The sequence below is a fragment of the Euprymna scolopes genome, chromosome 16 (genome assembly GCF_053919585.1).
Source record: "Euprymna scolopes isolate OS-2025 chromosome 16, ASM5391958v1, whole genome shotgun sequence".
NCBI classification, from domain to species: Eukaryota; Metazoa; Mollusca; class Cephalopoda; order Sepiida; family Sepiolidae; genus Euprymna; species Euprymna scolopes.
In genome coordinates, this window is record NC_136497.1 from 59,048,526 (window position 1) to 59,072,365 (window position 23,840).

At 32.6% G+C, this 23,840-nt stretch overlaps 1 protein-coding gene across 33 annotated transcripts in view; it reads right to left on the minus strand.

The window, feature by feature from the left end:
- LOC145295993 (transmembrane and coiled-coil domains protein 1-like) overlaps positions 1-23,840 on the minus strand; it is a 436,429-nt gene that overhangs the window by 184,196 nt on the left and 228,393 nt on the right. For 14 of the 33 annotated variants that reach the window (XM_080141992.1, XM_080141975.1, XM_080141986.1 and 11 more), the window contains one exon: positions 16,523-16,585. The exons of the other annotated variants lie outside the window; for them this stretch is intronic. In XM_080141992.1, the coding sequence (XP_079998118.1) occupies positions 16,523-16,584 (62 nt within the window). In that variant the 5' untranslated portion in view covers position 16,585. The remainder of the gene's footprint in view (positions 1-16,522; positions 16,586-23,840) is intronic. 33 annotated transcript variants of the gene reach the window in all.

A 23,840-nucleotide genomic window follows, 5' to 3' on the forward strand; every position in this document is an offset into this window, starting at 1 on the left:
AGAACCTGAGAGCTATTTTATCATTTATAAACCCCCATATATAAATATATGATTTTTAAAAAAGCAAATATCTGTTTCTAAGTTAGTAAAAACTATCAAATACATTTCGTTATATTCATAACCTAATATAAAATCTAAAAATTTCAATAAACAAATGTACATTTAAAAAGACAAATAGAAACTAGATAATTGGACCACCTTAAAAGCTTTGAAGACCATCTGGGGGAGGGATATCACTGATCTAATGAACCAACATTAGTGAATCTACTAGAGATTAATCCCCCCCTACCCACCTTTCTCTCTACATTTATGATATGCAACTCCCACCGCATTAGGAAATTATGTAAATAAATAAATGTTTACTTGTTTATTTCTGTCAAAAACATATATATTTAGCATTTTAAGAGGACACAAAATAAAACTAAGGAGGCCTCCAAAGTTTTTCCACTGAAAATATCCCTTCATGGGATGGGGGTGAGTAGTCAACATTAATCGAATAATATTTTCCCTATATTCCCTTATAAATAGGTTAACATTTTAAACTTGGCCAATGAACTTATCACTCACATCATGGACATCTCTAATTTTACTCACTAATCTTCTTTGAATGTTTAATGAAAAAAATTGTGTGTAGGTATATATTAGGATAAAATAAATCCGATGAGATGTAAAAAAAAAAAAAAAAAAAAAAAAAACAGAAAGAGGAAAGACCAAAAACTCAAAGTGTTATCTCAATATTTCACCTTCGTATAACAAAAGCTTTTTCAAGGGTGTCAAAAATGCTGAAAAGTAACAACAGACGAGAAATCTGTTTGTGGCTACTTTTTTTTTTTTCTTTTTTTGTACTTTTCCGTTGATGGGAAACGTTGGTTCTTTCTTCTTCCCATCATGTATGTGTATTACACATAATTCTTTACAATCTTACAAAATAGGCAATAAGAAAATGCAGATTAATTTATCTTAAGCTGTTGCCCAGTAATGTTTTATTGCAAATTGTTCTGGATCTTAATTTTTAGCTACGCCTGTACTTTTTCCAAAAATATTAGTTTCTTTTTTTTCTTCCTATTCTTTTAAAGCAAACATACATAACTCTTTCTGTTTGTTTGTTTTTTTTTTCTTTTAAGATGATGAAATGAAAATGATTCTGATCTGAGCAAAGTATTTTGGGGAAATTATTAAAGCGAATCATAACATGGTGCAACAATCCGACCAAAGAACTGACAAACCAGAATCAAATATTCATTTTATAAGAAGAAAGCTATTGATAACAAAAAAAAATGATCCAGAAAAAAACTAACCTTATTTTATTATGTAGATATTTTAATCAGATAATTCCCAAAAATGTGTTTAAATTTAGCTTTTAACCATTATTTCCCATTCATCGAATTTATCCATGTCCTATACTAGTTTTACTCTTAACTTGACGAGGTAATTTGTTCCAAAATATATTTAACTATTAGAATAGCAAACTAATTTCTTTAGTTTTTGAAATTTTCTTTGCCAATAAATTTTCAGTGAAAGAAGAGATATAGACACCCCATACATCCCATTAATTATTTTGCTAGTTTTAATTAAATCTAAAGATTTGAAACTATTTTTATAAAAGCATTGGAGAACAGTAAATCTACAATAATCAGAATGCCAGACAGATTTCTCATGTATCACTGAATTAATGCACCGGAGTTGCTGCAAGTGGCTTACACAAAGTGATGAATGTGGAGAGCCTTGTAAAATAGTCACTATTTCACTTGAATGATGAAAGAAAAATGAATATCACATAGCGGAAAGACTTCAAAGAATAAGTTGAGCACAGCTAACTTTTTAGATGAGAATAATGTTCAAATCTCATGATGAATTTTATTCAGATCAAATGATACCGTTATCATTGCCGGAGGAGAAATCAATAAATTGTGACATTTTTCTTTATGCAAAGATTATTTGCAGTTTTCTGAGGCACTGGAACCAACGTAACATTGAAATGTTAATGAAACCAAAGATGTTACACCACCAAGAGAAATATTTTGTTGCTAAAGCATCTTAAAGTTATAACCTGTTGTTCTTGTATGCAACTGGCCTGGTATTGCCTGAGTAAATTGAAGAAACCAAAACTTTTAATCTCAAGAAGTAAATTGATCAGAAAGGACCAAAAACACAAAGTGCTAAGTCTTTATTTACAATATGAAAAAATATGTATAAACAGAATTGCATATTATATGAAAATGAAAGTCATTGCTTAATTGGATTTGGTTGTTTTGTTTTATATGAAGCTGACAAGAAAGTTCTTGCAATTTTTAACTTTTAAATTCAAATGAACATATCTCGGCTCAAAAATTTATTGATCGAAATAAGCACCATCAGAATCAACGCCAACGCAAAACAAGTATATTTATGCCAGTAATGAAAAAGTCTTGTGTTCTGGCGGTGGTGAAGGCGTTTTTGATATCACTTAGGTTTTTAAAGCATTTTCAAGCAGAAAGTTATTGAGATGCTTGAAAGTATAGTGGATGTAGCAGAGTTTCATAGCCCGATTCGTTCAACTTCTACCTAGTCGGTTTAGCAACATGCTGTTGGCCATTGTCATGGAGGAAAATTGGGCCTTTTCTGTTGACTAATGCTGAGTATTGCTGTCGAAGTTTCTAATGCATTTCATCTATTTGTCATAATGGTTTTGCCTGCATTTAAAAAACTGTAATGAATGAGACCAGTCACAGACCACCAAACAGTCAGCCTGACATTTTTTTAATGCAACTTTGGCTTCAAGAAGTGTTGTGGAGCTCTGTCGGCATCTGACCACTGAGCTGAGCATCGCCGGTTGTCGTGAAGAAACCACTTTTCACTTCAAGTCAAAACCCGGCCGAAAAACAGGTCATCCTTGTTGCATAAAAGGGAAGATGACACTTTCACTTTATAACAGTGTTTCTTCTGGTTGTCATTCAATTCGTCAGGCACCCATTTATCAAGGTTTTTGTCTTTCCAATTTCTCTCAAGTGGTTGGAAATCGTCGTATATGTCATATCTAATTCAGAAGCAAATTCTGAAACAGTTGTGCATGGACCGACTTCAACTAAGGCTTTTAATTGTTCATTGTCAACATCCTCTGGTCGACCACTAAGCTCATCATCTTCAAGGCTTTCATCACCAACACAAAATTTCTTAAACCACCATTGTGCTGTGCATTTAGTAGTGGTTCCTGTGCTAAATGTTCCATTAATATCACAAGTTGTTTCAGTAACTTTTCAACCCTGCTTGAATTGAAATAAAAAAATTGTGCGAATTTGCTTTATTTCCATCTTGTATTCTATGTTCTAAATACAAGACAATTGTTTTAAAACGATTGTAATTTAAAAGGATTAGATAGAGCGAAAAACGTTCTTTAAAATGATATATAAAGTAATGGTAATTACTTTATTTTATATATTTATATATCATTTTAAAGAACTTACTTGAAAATACATTCATCTGTGAGAACTTTCTTGTAAACCTAATAGCATATCAACCTTCTTTCAGGTTATTTAATGCCAAATCCAGTCATTTTCGTAAAACTTTTTTATTCTCCAAATTCTTTCAATTTTCAAATATTTATTTGGTTTGGTTGTTTTGTAGAGGAAAGTTGTTGTTCTTGGCTTTGAAGAACATGATAGAATTTTGCAAAGAGACATAAAAATAATAACATCAATGTTTCGTACATTTAAATCAGGAAGCCAGTATCTTTGAACAGCCTGGTCCGATAGAATCAGATACTAAATTGAATATTATATCCTTTTACAAAGCAATATGCAAATTAATTAACCTTACAATCACGATCGCATACACATGATTAGTAAATTAGAAAGCTATGGATATTCTGATATTCTGAGAATATGAATTTGACATTTGAATCTCACTTTTGATGCAATAAATGGCTCGACTTTATATCTATACAGATACAATCTCAACTTTGTTACCGATCCGATTTACATACTAAAACTTTTCATCATTCTATAATGGCAGTTTCATTATAAGAATAGTGTCGTTTGTCAAAGACCTATTATAATAACTGAAAACAATGCTACAGTACAGACATATTGATGATATTAAATGAGCCTTTTTAAAATACTTTAAAGAAACTAAAATTTGGGAAATATTTAGCATTGAATTTTTTATTCTTAATAAAATTTTACAAAAACTAGAAGTATCTGACTTTTCAAAGGAATTTCTCATCCTCTCTTTTTTTTTTTTTTACTACTTTTTGTGTGAATTAAATTAAACTAAATATAGACCACTTTATGTCTAACAGCTGTGTTTCAAAGTTTATAATGATTGGTTAATAAATTTAGGCTTGAATCCTGTACATACAAACATACCAAACTTTATATAGATAGATATGTGAGATGGGTGCATAATAAATAGCACAAATAAAATAATCAAATCATATTCCAGATCAAATAAGGTTAATTTTAATAAGTTTTAATTTTAAAATAATTTTATGGTGGACAAAAAAAAAATCAATCCTATAAATATCCAAGCATCTATACAATAATCTGTGAAGGCATTTTATGTTTGTCCATACGTTATCATATTTACACAGATTAAAAAAAAAAAAAAATGAGTTCATCTAATCAGCAAAGCAATCTGATTCTCACTAAGGTAAAAAAAAAAATTACAACTTTAACCATTTTAAAATGAATTGTTCCAAAATCGAATTCTATCATCTTGTTAACGAAAACAGTACAGTTTTCAGTCGCAGCATTTCAAACAGTAACATTTTTATTAATTTGAAGAATCTGAAGCTGACAATTATTTTTACTATAAAAAGACAAATATTTGTTTAAAAAAAGAATTAAAATTTCTAAAAGAAACATATTCGTTTTATTTTTAAAAAATAAAATATTTAACTGCCAATGACATTATTAAAAAAAAAAAAAGAAGGGAGTTATGTTTTATTCTTAATAGTATTGACAATTCTTATTTAAAAAGGAATAACAGTGAATTGTATAGATTGATGTAGTAGAAAGTACCGTGGAATTTCCAAAAGATAAATGAAAATAAAAAGATTTTGTTGTTTAACAAAAAATCACCTTCATTCGAAGATTGAATAACAATGCAGATTCGTTCAATAAATAGATGTTAAAGATGAACCAGCTTTGTATTCATGCAGAAATGAAATATGAAATGTTTTTTAAACAAAGTTCCTTCCATTTAAACATAAGACAATTTCAAAGAAAAGTAGACAAAAGTAAACACAAAAAAAGAAACATACGATTGAAAGAGGGTGAAAAATGACAAATTGAAAAAAAAAAGTGCAAACATTTATAAAAAAAAAATCTTGAGAAATACGAAACAAACAAGACAACTAGAACAACACATTTACAGTGTGCACACTGTGAACAAGTATTACACTAGTCTTTATTTGAATTTCTTATAAAGAATATTAAGTTAACAAAATAAATTCAAAAGGCCCAATATTTATTTTTACACTAAATTATTAGTTTTTTTAATATATAATTCTACACATATTTTATCATTCTAAAAGAATGAGGAGGGTCAAAGTTTTACTTCATTTTATCTTATGTATACCTTGAAATAAAAAAAAAATTAAAATATTTAATATGGGATTCAGTCTAAGAGAAGGAGTGCACATTAATTCCCAGGTAAATGCTAAGTGTACCTTAAATAAGTTAAAGACCAAATTTACCAAATTTTATTTCAATAAATGTCACTGTATTTTACACGTTTTTTTTCACCAAATCAGTAAGTATTTACTTGGGTCCCAACCCTAAAAATTGAATACATAAAATGTAACATCAAATAAAATAGGTAATATGGTGTTAGGAACTGGGTGCAATGGATCTGTGGTACAACAGTTACAATCAGTTCTACGTGAGAGTCATTTGGAGGTTGATTGTTCAATCCTCACTATAACTAGATTCTAATAAAAAATAAAATAAAAAATTAAACACTTTTACCCAGTCATAGCTGACAGAACAAGAACAAAGTACCTCTACAAATTGAATAAAGGATTCAACTTGAAATACCATAAAGATTTCAGAGTTTGAAAAAACACACTTGAAGGATGGGGGGGGGGTACATGAACAAAAACGTTGTGAAAATCATAACCAAATTCAGAATAATAGTCATAATCTAAGTTATCAATCTTCATTTGAAAAATTTAAAAAAAAAAAAAAATGTTTTTATCAATTTCTTTGAGTTCGATATTTTATCCTGGTCGATATTTGATTTCATTAAGCTTAATTTAAATAAAAGTGGTGGAGAATTTACTAACTGGAAATCCCTTCCATTTCACTTCGTGGGACACAACTTTTATGAAGTGGTTCATCTTTGTTTTGCTATCTCATTTTTTTTTTTTTTTTTTTTTTTTTTTAAAGAAATATCTACCTGACGAAATATTCAGCTTTAGATAAACAAATTATCATGAATACAATACTATACAAATAAACTAGTTCCATAATAAACAAATCTGCATCTAAAAACACATTTATTCTTGAAGGGCCTTCAATTATTTTCATAGCACTGTCAGTCTCTCATGCCAACAAAGAAACAAATATTGCATTTGGTAGGGTGTTGATCAATATCCTATTAAGAATTACTCCCAGCAATTAATATTGGTGCTTAAATTTTAACATATTTTAATCATTTCACATAATTTATTGTTGTGGCTCATTCATAATGTATTAAATCAAGAACAGAAGTATATTAACCTTTCTTCATCTATTTTAGTTATTTACGGAATATCATACCAGCCAAAATCATTTGGAAATAGATAAACAAATCATGGTAATCACAGTTGAAAACAATATTATATGACTAGCATGAAAACACACACACACACACACACACACACATTTCCACATTAAAAAACGGCCTTGTGCCTAATTTGCTCAGTGGGGAAGCAAATAAATAAACACACACACACACACACACACATTTTCATAGTATTTTGGTTTTCCAATTGTGTTAATTTTCGTAGAATGTTTGAAAGAGAAGCACTCCTGACTAGGAATAGACAGCATGTGGAATAGAGTGAGGAAAGGAAAAAGAGAAAAAAAATGGGTGAGAGGGAGAAAGAGATAGATAGGAGAGACGAGGAGAAAGCAGGGAAAGACAGAGAGAAAGAAGGGACAGACGAGAAAGGAGAGACAAAGAGTAAATCAGAGATGGATATTTTGAAATCCTAGGAGTCTGAGTCAGACTATATACCTTGTGACTTCACAACTCTGTCAATAACTTGTATCTCCGTGTTACCTGGAAAATTGTTTTTTTTTGTTTTTTTTTAAATAATAAGTTATCATTTATCAAGGCTAAAAGCCACGTGAGGATAAACTCGTTAATATTAACACTTATTAACATGAGTTGTTTGTTGTACTATATCGGTTTTTGTTAAACCAACTTTAAAAATAGAATTTTGAAAGTTAAATTGAATTTTCATGGTATTGTTTTGTCATTAAATTATTAATTGTACCAAGTTATTAATAAAACTAGAAGTTAATTTTTAAAGGCAATCTTTACATTTCTGTAAAATTATGGATATGAATAGGTTAAAAATATTCAAATTTAATGCATGAAGTTTTTGCTAAAAATTTTGGAGTCAGGTATGACTTTATTCAACAATTTAGCTACTTCCAAATTCCTTTAAAATTTTGAAAAGTCACAAAGTACTTAATATTTTTTTTTCAACCATAAACAAAAGGGGAAAATGGTTGATTTGTTTAGAAAAAAATTGAAATGCATTCTGGTGGCTTTAATTTCATAATTTTTTTTAATAAATTTTTTTAAAATTTCATCTTATTTTATGCTCTTGCATTTTTTTATTTCAATAAATAATTGATTAATATTTTTTTTTTAAATGTGTAAACCAGGTACAGGGAAAAAACACAGGCGTGAAAAGTTGTCACACAATTTTATTAATATAGAGATTTAAAGTAAATTTTTCATTTTTCCAGTTATAGAAGAGAAAGATTTAAAGAAAACTGATGTAGACAGCTGCTCCAACTAGTAGCACGTCTGCACTTATTAACACAAAGAAGGAATTGGCTGGCACTATGCCCACCTCCTCTATTGCTATATGTATAAATAAAGAACCGGAAAGGAAAGTGGACCTTCAGTTTACTTTCAGCAGCTTCATAACTCACTTCTCTTATTTTGTCCTTTAGTCCTCACATTCCATGTGTAACATTTATGACGAAGAGGAAAGAATTGCTGTTTTCTGGGTCAGAATTTGTCCATCTCACACTTTTTTTTTTTTTTTTTTTTTAATTACATTTTCACCTCAAACAAGGCGCATTGCCACTTTGGTGTAGGGGGCTACTATCAGGGGCAGCAACTACTGGGGCACTATGTTGGGATTTGGCCAGCAAAATGTCGGTTCACGTTGCACTTGAACTTCTGCATGTCAGTACAGTTGGGTAAGCAGGAACTTGGAATGGAATTCCAGAGTCTAGCGGTTCTGGGAAGAAACTACTGGAGTAGAAAGATCTTTTACATCTAGGGATCTCTACTGTGTGGGGGTGGGATTTAGCTGCCTGTCGGGTTTGTCGAGGGTGTCTACGTCGTGGGGGCACAAGTGTCTGCAGTTCGTCAGAGCATTCACCATTAAAATACTTGTAGAACAGGCAGAGGGATGCAACGTTTCGTCGATGGGACAGAGGCTGAAGCTTAGATGCCAGTTCAGGGCCTATCAGATTGGCGACTCTTTTTTGAACCTTGTCTAGGAGCGAGAGACTAGTAGCAGATGCACCGGCCCAAATGTGACAACAATACTCCATACATAGGCGAATGGTGGCCTTATAGAGGTACAGGATACTTTCAGGTGTCAGTAGTTTTCTAGCACGGTAGAGAGAGCCTACCTTTTTCGCAGCGGCCATGGCAATGTTTTCAATATAATTGTTCCAACTCATTTTTCCTGTGAATGTTAGGCCAAGCAGTTTGAAAAATGTACTCTCAGACAGGGAGTCACTGGCCATTGCTATTGGTGGCAGAGAAGGTTTCTTGTAATTATTGAAGGAAACCAGTTTAGTCTTGGCAGCATTGAATGTGACCATCCATTTATGTCCCCATTCCACTACAGATTGGAGGTCATCCTCTAGTGTTTTTACCATTTCTTTAGATATGTGTTCGTTTGTTTTCCTGTCATGCCTGTTATAGAGTGTAGTGTCATCAGCATATATACCCATCTCAGAGGCAGTTTTGTCAGGGAGGTCATTAATAAATATTAGGAACAATAGAAGTCCAAGGATAGACCCCTGAGGCACTCCCGCATTGATATCACACTGTTTAGACGTACGACCGTCGAGGACAACTTGGATTTTTCTCTTATCTAAGAAGGATTTAATTATGTTAAGTATTCTACCAGTGATACCGCATGATTTAACTTTCCTGAGGAGACCCTTGTGCCATACCCTGTCAAAAGCCTTAGATATATCTAGAGCTACCGCTCTGCCCTCCCCCGCTTTGTCCAGTGAATGGTATATACGTTCAGAGATTACAGTGAGGATGTCAGCTGTGGAACGGGCATGTCTAAATCCATATTGTTTGTCAGTCAGAAGTTTAGCATCTGTAAGGTGCCGGACTAGAGCATGGTTAATTATGGTCTCAAATATTTTGGCGAAAAGTGGGAGGAGGCTAATGGGGCGATAATTTGATGGGTCAGTTCTTTCGTCAGAATTCTTGAATACTGGTACCACAGAAGCAGTTTTCCAACAGCCCGGAAAGCAAGATTCATTAAGGCATTTGTTGTAGAGTTTGGAGAGAACTGGAGCTACTTCGGCTGAGCACTTTTTTAATAGCACAGCTGGGATGAGATCAGGTCCACATGCTTAAATTGAAGTGTCTAGGTTTTTTATGATAGCATGTACCTGAGCAGGGGTGATTTTTAGATCATCTAGCGTGGCGTCTGTTCGCAAAGGAAAGTCAGGCAGGTTGGTAGGGTCCAGTGTGGAGTTCGAGGCAAACCGACTGGCAAGCGTATTAGCCTTGTCGGTTGCTGAGCAAACAACCTCGTGATTGTTGGTTAGCGGAGGAATTGTTGATTGCCCATTATTTACTACACTGTTGTAGATTTTCCAGAAGTTATGATTTCCTAATTTTTGTGATTTGATTCATTTTTTAGTGGTTTCAGTAAATTCTCTCTTAGCTTAATGTTTGTGTGTGTTTTTTAAACCTTGAAGTAATTTTTTTTATAAAGCTTCTTACACCAAGTGGCTTCATACCTTGTCTGGAGCGATTTCATAAAAAAAAAAATTAGACCACCAACTGGAAAATCTATTCAACATCTGAAAGTTGCTGGATCAATTTCCTCACCAATAAAAAGGGGTGGGGTGGGGTGGGAGTGTCTCTACTAACATGTATGTATTGTAATTCCGGTGAGTTAATCCAGTGAATCGTTACTGCATTTACATAAAAGTGCTCAACAAAAAGCATAGCTACGTTTACTTAGTTTACATTCTTTATACAAACATTTTGCAGTTCTAACTAGAAATCAGCTGAGCTCCCTCGGGTCAAAAGTTGTCTTTGTGTGTGTCGCTGCATCACAGTTAAATGGTTGTCATGAAAGCCAAAGTAAACACAGATTTAAAACCTGCAACTTCGATTCGATGTTTTTATCGATGTCAGAAGTCTTTGAACCATTTTAAAACTTAGTCAAAATTAAAAGTATGCAAAAATATTAAAAACAAACGTTGAGACATTTTTAGCATTCCTTTTTAGTTGACGACAAAGCATATTAATAATAATAATCGTTTATACTTTTCCTGTCAAATCATTGTATTTAAAAGGGAAAACAGTTATCCTTTTTTATTAACAATGTATAAAAAAAAATATTGTTATTTCTGCATTGTAGCTTTCTTTGGTTTTCATTTATTAAGAGATCAACTAGGGACAAGTGGAGACAATGAGCCAATCATGAAGTTTTCTCTGGAAATGGATGTACTCCTTCGTAAATAAACTTAATTTAATTTATTACGAAAACTGTTTTTAAAAAACGGTCACACATTCTTCCACGAGTGACTGTTTTAAATTATTCATAAATCTTTTCTGGAAACTGTTTGTTGTTCTAATTTATTGAAAAAATTTAATTTATTATGAAAACTGTTTAGGAAAAAAATGTACGTATACAAATAAAAATTTCATTTAATTCAGGAAATATTCCGGTAATTAATGCTTCCTGTTGACTTATTGTATATATGTATTAATTTTGATTTTCCAAAAACTTTTGCAAAAGTTGCATAAATTTTGCTATTGTCTCCTCTTAACCAAATTAAACTCTTCCCAAAACAAAACAAAAAAAGCTAAAATATAGAAGAGCTAAAATATTTCCAAAATATTCACTAATATATATTTTACTTTAATCTTCTTCTATATATATAAAAGCGAAAATGTATGTATGTATGTATGTATGTATGTATGTATGTATGCTTTTCCTCGATGTCCACAAAAGGCTTCTTTCAGAGAAGCGCTTGCTCGGTTCACAACTTCTTAAAACTTTTTATATCATCTATAAATTGTAATATCTCGCAGTTAACCACGGAGCTCACCTGTCTATTTAATTTTATTGACTTTCAAACGTTAATTATTCGACATTTCCCACATCGGCATGCGTTACATTCGGTTTTTGGTATAAAAAAAAGCAAAACTCGACTCTAATTACAGGCCGAAAGCCAGTTGTCTCAAGAGAGCTAAGTAACGTTTGTTCAATGTCGACTTCATCATATCAGACTGTAGCTTTCATTCCGCTCCTCCTAATAAACAGGGAGCGGGTTTTTAAAAACAAACAAACCGATTTATTCACCTCATTCAAAACTGTCCCGCACAAAATGCTAACTGCTGAGTACCTATCGCCGTCACTTCAATCAAAAACGCGCACCTGTTTTTTTTAACACTTTACTATTTTCCAACTGCGCATCGTGAAGGCTTCGTTTTTTTTTTTTTTCACGGGCACCTGTTTTTTTCCCCTACATTTTCGGGTTTTTTTCACATACCCCGAAAAACACCCGGGCAACGCCGGGTACCCCTTGCTAGTATAAAAAGATTTTTATTCATGCTTATTTATTTTAGATATATGCAGAGAGCTTAAAAAATCCCTATGCCAAACTCATTTGAGTACAAGGTGAAACAATAAAACTGTCGTCCTAGAAAAGACGACATGATTCCATTTCTGTTTGATAAAAACCTGTTTTCTTTTTTTGTTGTTGCAGACCATCTAGTTGGCCAATTGTGTACTAAGTTGAGGAGCGATAAGAATCTTCTATCATGTCTGCAAGTGACACAATGTTCAACGAGCAAGACCAGAGATGCACTGCTGTACAACTCATGCTCCCTACCGATCCAAGTTATGACAACAGGAGCATTGCCAGCACCCCTGGATCGCCACAAATAACAGGGACACACCCAGCATGATGAAAACAAAGTTTCTGGCCAAGGTTATGGCCTTTGGTGTGGTTACAAGTGAGGGCCACATCATGCCACCTCACATCTTCAGTCAGCTTGAAAGTCAACACCAAAGTGTACCTGGATGTGTTTAAGAGGGTGATGATCCCTGATGCAATCAGGTGGCCACTAGCAGACCCTGGGTGTGGCATCAGGACTCGGCATCAGCCCACAAGTCCAAATAGCCCCAAGCTTGGCTTCAAAAGGAGTACTACAGCTTTGTACCCTTCTCTCACTGGCCCACTCCTCCCCCAATCTGAATCTGCTGGACTACTTTGTTTAGTTATACATCAAGAACATCACCAACATGACCTCCCACAACACCAAACCCAGCCTGATTGCCGCCATCTGCAGAACTCCCACCGGTGCTTGTGGAAAAGGCATGTTCCCAGTTCCGGACCTGTATCAAGGCGGCTACATTAACTAGATGTCAGCTCTATTACATAATCAAGTTACCTGAATTAATTTTTTTCAATAAAAGTTTTAAAATAAAACTGATGTTGTTTTCTTTAAGGCAATACTTATTCTTCCATCCTGTAGATTAAAAAGACAAAATATTGATCTTATGGATAAAGCCTTCAATTCTAATATTTTATATCATCATAAGCTTGAATTATACACTAAAGACTACTTACATGCACATTTACAGTATATTTATTTATACAAACAAGGCTGGAGAAACTAACACTGTGTTCAAGTTCATGGAAGTTGTTTTAGTGTCTGACTAACTTATGAAGTTTTGATGTGCAAAAAACTTATTGGTTTGTTGGTTGGTAACAAAGTGTTGTACCTACTGTGCCTATTTTGTCCCAATGTGGGGGAATATATACGAGTAGTGTTGCGGAGTCAGATCCAGATTTGTAAGATAGTCGGAGTGGTAGTTTTTTAATCTCTGAAGAATCAACAGACCATTTGAATATTGAAAGACTTTAAAATAAGGAGTCAGAATCGGATATTTGGAAATTCTAGGAATCAGAGTCAGTATAAATAAAGCTAAACTATTTGAACACAACCGCCTGGCCTTCGGGCCGGGTAGCACCTGTTCTGTAATTGGTCCCTGGTCAATGTACGGGAAACCCTTCATATTGAGACAATTACTAATTATTTGGATATTGTCAGAGTGTCCCTTTTTGGGGGGAGCTGGTCCCCCTCCCCCACACACACACATTAAACTAATTTTCTTTTGTGGGAGGTTTAAACGCAATGCCATTTCTGCAAGTCATCTTTGTATTTTTGATTGACTACAATGAATTTGAATGTTTTATACTTCCCATTGTGTCATGGAGTAGCGGTAAGACGTCAGATTTTCTTTCACTCTCTTTTCTGCCTTCGCGTCACAGCTTTGAGCCTGCCTATCTACCACTACTTTTTTTTTTTTCTCTCTCAACACATACCTCCAAACACCGGGGCAACGCCGGGCACCCAGGCTAGTATAATATAAATAATTGTTTAGTTTTTTCCTTAAGTACAAAAAAATTATCATTAACTTCTTTTTTTTTTTTTTTTTTCAATTGAAACATAAATGGTGACGAGTTGTCATTTGACTATGGCAAACAAAATTACAAAAACTATTGTCTTTATTATAAGTTTTATTGGAGAAGTTCTTCATTTGTTTTCCTTCATATATTCAATTAGTTACCCCTCCAAGCATACCTATGTAACTTTGCGATTATAACCAGTGGCATTAACACTAGATGGGTTGCACCGGCTTCCCCTGAAGGAAGTAGTGTTTAGAGAATATCAAATTCACAAGCACCCCCAGTCGCATGTATATCCTGGTTAGAGGAAATAACGACTAAGTTCTTGCAAGGAGGTGTCGATATCCTCCTACATACAGCACCTGGTATTCTCAAATAGCTACTCATCTAGTACTGACCAGGCTTAACGTTGCTAAACTCCAGTGATTTAACAAGAACTGGTGCGTCAATGTGATTACACCGTATATGAAATTTTGTGATGGAGCTGATAAAGAATTATAATGAAAATGGAGCCTCCTTTTTTTTAAGGAAAAACAAAAATAAATGCTGGAAAAAAAAAAGGTTTCAGCTCAAACAATTTAGCAGATTCAAATGGTAAACACAGCATTTGCATCCATGACTTTTGGATAAGGAGACTGGCCAGACTACATAAAGTGGACCAGAGAACACCTGGCCATCAGTTACATAAGAATAAGGCAGAAACTAATATTTTCTGGAGTCCAAACTTGAAAGATATGTCTGAAAAAAAATAACCTGATGGTAATCTGGATCAGCTAATGATGAGAAAGTTTAAGAAAGAGGAAGATGGAGATTTAATATTGAAGAGCTTGACTGGCAGGTGCTGATAGTGTTGATAAGACAAATTAAGCAAACCAGCATGGAAAGGAAAAATCAGGAAATATAGAAAGGAGAGATAGCGAAAGAAAAAAAAAATTTTTAATTTTAAAAAATAAATAAAATAAATGGTTAAAATTAAGAAAAGGCAAAGAGAATAGCAAAGAAACAGAAAATTTAACATCTTTTTTTCTTTTTTGGAGAAAGCCAAATTGAAGAAAGCCCACTCCAGGTATTAAAGAGCAGTTGCATGGTGTGAGATAGAGCCTAGAGTAAGTAGGAGTAAAAAATTAAACCTTTCTCACCAAAATGGATTCATCGAGAACCAAATAAGGGTTGGATCTCATTGGATGAGAAAAAAAGAGAAAGAAAAGATAGAGGATCAATTAGATTCTTCTAAACTCAAACCACTTCTTTGGCTTAATATTAAATTGTCATATATATATATATAGGTAGACTTTGGAAAATTAAGCAAAGTTAAAATCAGTTTTGTGGAGACTGGTTGCCACATTCTGAATCTCTCCATGTATATAGAAGCTGACCTCCCACGTTTAGAAGGGACTCAAGCCATAGACAAAATATATGCAAGTCGTGAAAATGTCCAGATCTTCATGTAAGAAGAGTGAAGACTATTTACCCACATTGCAAGTTAAAAGAATCTGAATAAGAAGTCTTACTCAACCCCAATAACAATCTTATCACTTTAATAAACCTTTTGTTATTCGCTACAGAGTTGCTGGTTCTTTTGGAATGTCCTTTGCAGGTAAGATCAGTTGCAACCTGGGCAAAATTCAGAGGTTACCATTGGATCCGGTTGATAATTTACGGCCACTGGAATTTTCACAATTTTGGGATTTGTATCATGGAGGCAGCCATCGGGTGATAGACTATGTTGAATTTCCTTATCTTCGTTAGTCTATGCATCTTTCAATCAAGCCTCATACATCCGCATCAGACTTCTAACTTTTAGGATGTTTTGCCCAATGTAATAACATCTTTTTCTCTTGGCTTTTAAATTTTGATGTTACAGTATATACTGAAACATTTTATAAAGCGAATAAAGCTTAGTTCACATAAGAGGATGATCCGGTAATTATTGATATCATACGGCTGGATATTTTCTTCTTTAAGAAGGTGAGCACTTTGAAAAAAAGTTTCTAAGCAAGAATGTAAAGTTCTTTGCATTGGAAATGAAATACTCTTTGAAACTTACTGTTTTTAATGATAAATAATGTAAAGTTCTTTGTATTGAAATGAAATACTTTTTGAAACTTACTGTTTTTAATGATAAATAATGTAAAGTTCTTTGTATTGAAATGAAATACTTTTTGAAACTTACTGTTTTTAATGATAAGTAATGTAAAGTTCTTTGTATTGAAATGAAATACTTTTTGAAACTTGTTATTTCATGTTCCATTTTAAAGCTATTTATTTTTTCTTTAAAGGGTTCAGGCCTTTAGTGTGTTTGTATATGTGAGTGAACCCAAACAGGAAAGAGTGAAATATGAAAACAGAAATGAAAATAAAAATAAAAGGAAACACCAGACAATATATTTTTTTTTAGTACAAGCCAAGAAAAAAAAAACGTACAAAGACAAATAAGTGCCCAGTGAAGTAACAGAACTGGGGGAGGGGGTATGAAAAAAATAGAAATATATTATTAAAAGAAAAGAAGAAAAAGAACTGTTAAGAAAGGTTTTGGGCTTCTAAATATACCAAGGTAATGAAAGCTGACTGACAGCAGTGCCAAATATCCCACAAGCTTTGTGACGAATAATGACATTACATACTCTGCGGGTAGATTTTCTTCTCCCAACAGCTTCTCATGCCCCTCAGATCGTCTGTCAGTCATGCTTGAAGAAGAAGGATAGAAAGAAAATAAATCACTCTCCTTCTCGCAACAAAAAGAAAATTTTTTCGTTAGAAGATGAAAATAAAATTAAAGACAGTCATTCTCGCAGCAGCAGAAAATTAGAAAGCTCATAAACCGAGTAAAAAGAGTTTACAAGTGAAACTCAAGTATCCCGAAAATAAAGTCAATGGAAAATGTTTTTAAATAATCAAAAGAAAATGTGTATGTAGGTGTATATATTTAGTAAACATTTTATTTGTATTACCTGGATTATTAAGATTACTAATCTTGGTTATTAGTAGTCCGAATAATTCAAATACAAATTATAAGCCATCACATCAAAATATCCAAAACTCATTTTAATTTATACAAATTTTTCTAGTTACATGCAGACATATTTCAATTAAAGTTTGACTGGGACAAATATTAAATCGGAAATGATTGACGCCTAGAAGAATACAATTTTCCAGTTTACCATCATTTTTGATTGAATATTTCAACTTCCACCTGTCCTAGTCTTTAGCTGAAACATGTATGCACATATGTAGCAAGGAATATTTGTATAAATAAAAATTTATACTAAATAAATGTACCTATCCAGTTATTATTGAGCACTATTACAAAAACAATGTAAAATTTGTTTATCAAATCAGTATGAACAAAACTACACTTGGAATAAAACTCTATTCATAAATAATTTCCGATCTTGTTAATACAATTTAGAATAGGTTCCTGGTCATTTTAAAACACCTTCAATTGTGGTTTACTAGTCAAAATTTAAATAAAATGTCCTCTTTCTATTTTTCAGAACTGTTTTATCACTTGTCTTGCAATAAAATTATAAATCTATAACCTTTAATATGGGAGGACTGAAGCTGCATCTCCGACATGTGTTGTGGGAATTTAAACAAGAAAATGGTGCTGTGGAGACAGAAAAACATATATATATATATATATATATATATATATATATATATATATATATACATACATACATACATACATACATACATACACACACACACACAGAATATATGACAAAGATGTCATAATAAATGAATAAGTAAGAAATTGGTTCACAATGCTTTGTTCTGGAGATTTGAGCTCAGAAGATAAGCCATGTCCTGAGCACATATCAGATATTGATGTAGATGTTTTAAATATGCAAGTGGAGAGAATATACTTCAACTAAGCACTTGTGAATTGGCAAAAGAACTCAATACTTCACAACCCATTATACATTACCACTTAGAAAAGATTAGTATGGTTAGCAGACGACATGTCTGGGTTCCTTATTCCTCAAGTGAGAAAAATAAGGCAGACCATTTTTCAATCCCAACAAGTCAAGGGAGATAAATGAGTCCTTTCTTGTTAGTATCGTAATACATGATAAAAAAATTGGTTTCCTATGACAATATTCAATGCAAAAAAAAGAATGTAGTTAATTTATAAAAGTAAATCTTTACAACACACCATAAAAACATGAGATCCTGGAAGAAAGATTTTACTATGCATTTGGTGGGATATTCGTTGCATTATCCATTATGAATTTTAGGCTGCAACCGAACACTAAACGCAAACTTGTTTGTTGGGCAATTGTAAAATGTGAATGAAAGCCTGACAAACCAAAAAATTGCCCAGAACTTGTCAATAGGAAAAACATGACAATGCAAGATCACAAGCTGCAAAAATGATACATGAAATATTTACTTATTTGGCTGGTCTGTTCTATCTTATCCATCATATTTCCTTGACCTTGCTTAAACTAATTTTCACCTCTTTAAGAATTTACAGAATGCACTTCAAGGCAGAAAATTCACTGAAGGCAAACATTCAAAGCTTTTTAAAATCAAAACCGTCTTTATTTCGATGGTATTAAACAGTAATAGGAAAACGTATGTGAAATCAATGGTGAATATACAATTAATTAAAATTTGGTAATTCAGTTTGTATCATTAATTTAAGATCAGAAATGGGAAATTATTTATGAATCGATGTGTGTGTGTGTGTGTGTGTGTGTGTGTGTGTGTGTGTGTGTGTGTGTGTGTGTGCGCTTTTTAGAGATGGCAAACTTTAAATTGACAACTATTTTCTTTAATTGTAGATTTAGCACCTATTGGTTATTTTGAGTTCAGCTTAGTTTAGCAATTCATCATGAAGAGTCTGAATTGTTAAAATCACAGTTCAGTTTGGGCAACATTCTGTGCATCACGAGTTTTATGGTGCTCATAACTGACCAGCAAAACAATTAGAGAAACTGTGAATCATTTTCACACTACGTTCATTCTAAATTATAATAGTCATCCTATAAGACATTGTTTAGTGTACAAAGAAGTGAACAGCGTAGTGTTGTTCATGATGCTGCAACTGTGTCAATTTGTCAACATGGTCAACAATTAAACTTGTGACATTTGATTTGATGGAAAATTTTGTGTAAAGATTTTAGTTTGTGAGCTTACAAGATTCAACTTGTATAGGAGTTAATACCTAATGATCATCACTCGCATTGTACATTTGGTGAATAGACTGAAGGAAACATTACCATTAATACACAATTTCAATGATGATAATCCACAAACTATGATCAAAATGCTATTACATCTAGAAAATGTCACTTTGGTGTATTTTATGATCTGGTGGAATCATTGGTTTATATGTTTTCAAAGGTGATGATAGAACGTAATGGTTAGTGATATATAAAAAAAAATGATTATCAACTTTTCTATGCCTAAACTGGAAGGTATTACTGTTGCAGACATGTGGTTTCAGCAGAACAGAGCCCCATATCACACAATCCATTTACTGAGAGAAATATTTGATGAACAAATAATTTCACAAAATGGCCCTATCAACTGACCACCACATTTGTGTGATTTGATGCCATTGGATTGTTTTCTTTCGAGATATGTAAAGTGTCATGTCTACCCTGATAAACCAGGCACACTAGACCACTTAGAAGACAACATTTGATGTGTTATTGCCGAAATACGGCCTGATAAAATTTGTAGAGCTTGTGAAAATTGGATCTCTAGACTACATGTATACACGAAATTGTATTTATGCCCAAAACTGTATTTAAATTATAAATGTAAAAAATTAATCTTTGGAATAAACCATATATTTGTATGATAAACATATTTTTCTGTGGTTTATTTTAAAGTTTGCCACCTCTATATAAAAAAAAAATGATAAAGAAATAATAGTCTGAAGCCAGAACATAACAACACTGGATAATTAATTATATAGCTAACCCTTATAATGTAGGGTTGAGCATACAAATTAAAACCAGTCATCCAGAACACTGTAGATATATAATCAGCTCAATAGAGGGGAGTTAGATCTTCTAGAGCCAAAATAGATTAAATGAAAGGTAAATGAAATTTATAAATTATTAGTAGTTCATTTAGATGTTCAAGGAAATCAAGACAAAAACTATTGGATAGCGTACAATCATTTTAGAGACAATATCAAATTTATTTAAATACATTCTTCTCATCAGCACCTTTCCTCATCCTTGTTCTGATGAGGAGATATTTAAATAAACTTGATATTGTCTCTGAAATAATCGTACACATTTTTTGTCTTGTTTTCTTTGAACATGGAAATGAACTTATATTAATTTATAATTTTCAGTTAGCTCCCACTTATATATATATATATATATATAAAAATTCAAAACAAAATATAGTTAAATATCAAGTTGTTATTAGCATTTACTCCAATAGTGCTCAATATAATTTTTATAATTTTACTTTATTATATAACAATAATCATTTTACTTATTTCAATGTATCACATCAGATGTTTGTTTAAATATATTTTTAAGATATATACCCATGTGTTCAGAAAATGTTATGACGTTTTAAACATTCTAATTAAATATTGAAATTAAAGTGATAACTTCATTAATTCAAATAAAAACAACTTTATAAAGAATACTGTAATACATATTAAAAGATATTACATTCAAAACATCAATATTTATAGCAATAATTTTGATCAAATTCTTCAAAACAATTTCGAATATCCAAGTATAGTGCACAGAATTGACATGACAATGCAAGATTCTCAAGATACATTATAATGAGATTTTAAAAATTTGTAGAAAAATGTACCAACATTTCTCAAAAGAATATTCTTCAATGTGTCCTATTTGAAAGATGCTTTAAATCATCACATGCAAGGTTTTGTTAAAAATATATTTCCTTAGATACGTATTTATTACTTGAAGCTTACACCACTCATAAAACTGGTTTACAGAAAAAAAAAAAATGGTTGACTCCATAAAACGTTTTTTCTAATAATTTGGAAGATAAAAAAGAAGGGGTGGGTCTATTAAAATATAAATGAATAAAACTCAATCTAGAATTGTTTATAACAGGCTGTAGAGTCAATTTTCATTCATTTTTGCATTGTCATCTTGTTTTCAAACATATCTGAACAATCACCATTTCTGAAATGTTCGTTGCCTGTATAATTGTCATAGGTAATGTTTGGGGACATTTTTTTATGAAAATCGCTCCAGACAAGACATAAAGCAACCTAATATAAGGAATTTTAAAAAAATTACTTCAAGGTCAAAAACAAAATAATGATAAATGTCTGATGAATAGATTCTGACTTAGAAAAGAGTAATTCTCATTTCTTTGTCAAAAACATTGCTCATAGAATGTGTGGACTAATGGATAAAATAAGAGGAGTGAGAATTATAGGATTGGTGAAAGTAAACCCAAAGTCTACTTTCTACTCTTGGTTTTAGTAAAGATTATTTTCTGAAACAAATATAATTATACACACATTTTATGCAGTCAAAGAAGCCAGAAGAAAAGACTTCACGATTTTCTGAAAGTCAACCTGAAGAAATGCAACATCAACCTAAACAGGTCAGAGACTCGAGCTTGGTAGAGGCCATCCTAAATGCAGATCATTTCAAAGGGAATATCAACCCTCAAAGCTAACTGCTGCATGGTGTGTGAGAAGAAAAAATGCAAAAGATAGAGAGGGAATAACGATCTTGAGTTGACTAATTTGAACAAAGCCACCTCCGAATCCACCAAGGAGTCATCATCATCATGCAGTCTATCAGCCTTGACGATGACTAGTCGGGCCCTCGGTGCTTTATCCTTCGGTACAGGACTTTCCACCTTAGCTCCTAACTTGCTTGTGCAGTTTAGATGTAGTATCTGTTGCACATTAGGTAAACACCCTCTGAATCCAATGCTCGTTTCCAGTGGAGCGAACCCGCGATGACTGACAGCAAAGGAGATCGCAGCTTCTGGCTGAAAGTAATCTTAATGAGGTAGACAGTCACCCTATTGTGTCCGCTACTACGCCTTTTTTTTCTGGATGAGGTTCCATAGCCTTTTAATGAAAACTGCAAGGCAGCAGTAGGATTTGAAGTCAGTTCCCATCTCTTAGCCTTTTGCTGTGATAAGGCCTACAAGGCAGTGGTGTTTGATTTTGGGGTTGGTTCTCTTAGTTTTCACCCAACCAAGGGCACCCACAAGACAGTGTACCACTACAACATAACCACTATCCTCAGCAATGAAAGGTAGCCATAATGATGATGATATGTCGAACATTTCAATTTTAAAGTGGACAGACATGTTTTTGTTTTTTGTTTTTTTGCTTGTTTGTTTGGATTTTATTTTTCCTTTTTTTTTTTAAAGATGACTTTAAGAATAACATGATTTTTAACCATCTTTCATCAGTTTTCACTTGCGGTTTTAATTAAATTCTTAAGATTCGTTCATTTACCTTACCGCTTCCTCACTGTTGAATTAGCAGAGTTGCAAAAAACATGAAATCAAATTGATAATTAATTTCTAGTGGAAGAAGATAATGAAAACTCTTTAAAAAGAATACAATTCTTTTTCTTTGACATTTTCCATCATCATAGTGGCACAATTTGCATCAACTTGCAATGAATTCATTCTGATTCCATAACCTTATACAAATCTAACCAAATATCTCAAGAGAGAAAAAATATTTCCAAGAAAAGCTGTCAAAAAAAAAAAAAAAAAAAATTAATGGCTTTTTTTTTTTTTAATTAAGTAATCTCTATTTTAATTCTTATTAACTTGCCTCGCCACAAGGATGGAATTAGACATCAAGTCAGTTTTGAATGTGGGGAAAATCCAGTTCCCTAAAACATATACTGGGTTGGTACTAAAATTTAAATTGCTTTAGTCTAGAAGGATTTATCTTTTACTGGACGAGGACAGAAAAAATGAAGTATAGTACCAGAACAAATACTAAACTTTGCACCTAACCAAAAGGTCAAAATCATCTTGATCCACACACACACACACACACACACATTGATAAAAGTACTTTAGAAATAGAAAGAAATTTATGATATAGATTTTTTTTTCTTAAGCTAATGAAAACAGAGGATTCAACCAGAAAATGTAACCCCAAAGATCCTTCTACAACGAGTATTCATCAGAGTAACATTGAAAGAATAGAAATGCAATTGAACATGACAGGAAACATACAAATTATGAAATAATTATGGCCATAAAAAAATGTTGAAAATACATTAAGTATTTCTGTCTACATAATAAAAGCTTACCAACCATAATTCAAATCATCTGTGCAGAATTTATCAGACACGCTTTTTTAATACTAAATGAGTAATCGTTTATCAAAGCTTAGGTAAGGGGAGTGGGGAAAATTAAAGATAATGGCTATAAAAATTGTCAGTTTGACGATAAACGTCACCACAAGAGGATTGGAAATAATGAATGGAATAGGCAAAATTACTTAAGAGAATTGATTATCCAACAACAAGTAGTTAATATTAGACTTGAAGACGACCATGTTGTAGTTGGTTAGGAAGCAATCTTATGGTATTTTGTTCTATTGATAGAATGTTTTAGTAAAGAAAATTTGTTCATGAAAGTTCAGTTTGCTTTTGTTTTTTGTATAGATAAAAAGAGGGGAAAGTTCTTTGCTATGTATTGTAGCTAAGTGAGTTATTGCTGCCGATGTTTTACAGAAAGGTGGGAAATAAGGATTGGAACTAAGTAGAACACCTATCACGAACATAATAATTTTGTAGAGAGAGGCTAGCAACATCTCTTCTGTGCGGAAGGGACTACAAGGTAAGGAAGATATCATCCCCACTAGACTGCAAAGTTGGTTTTGTCTTGTCAAGGCAAGAATGAGTGCTCTGAGCAAAATCTCCCTAGATATGACAGCAGTACTCTATTTCAAAATGGATCTGGTTCTTACACAGGTAGAGAATTGAATCA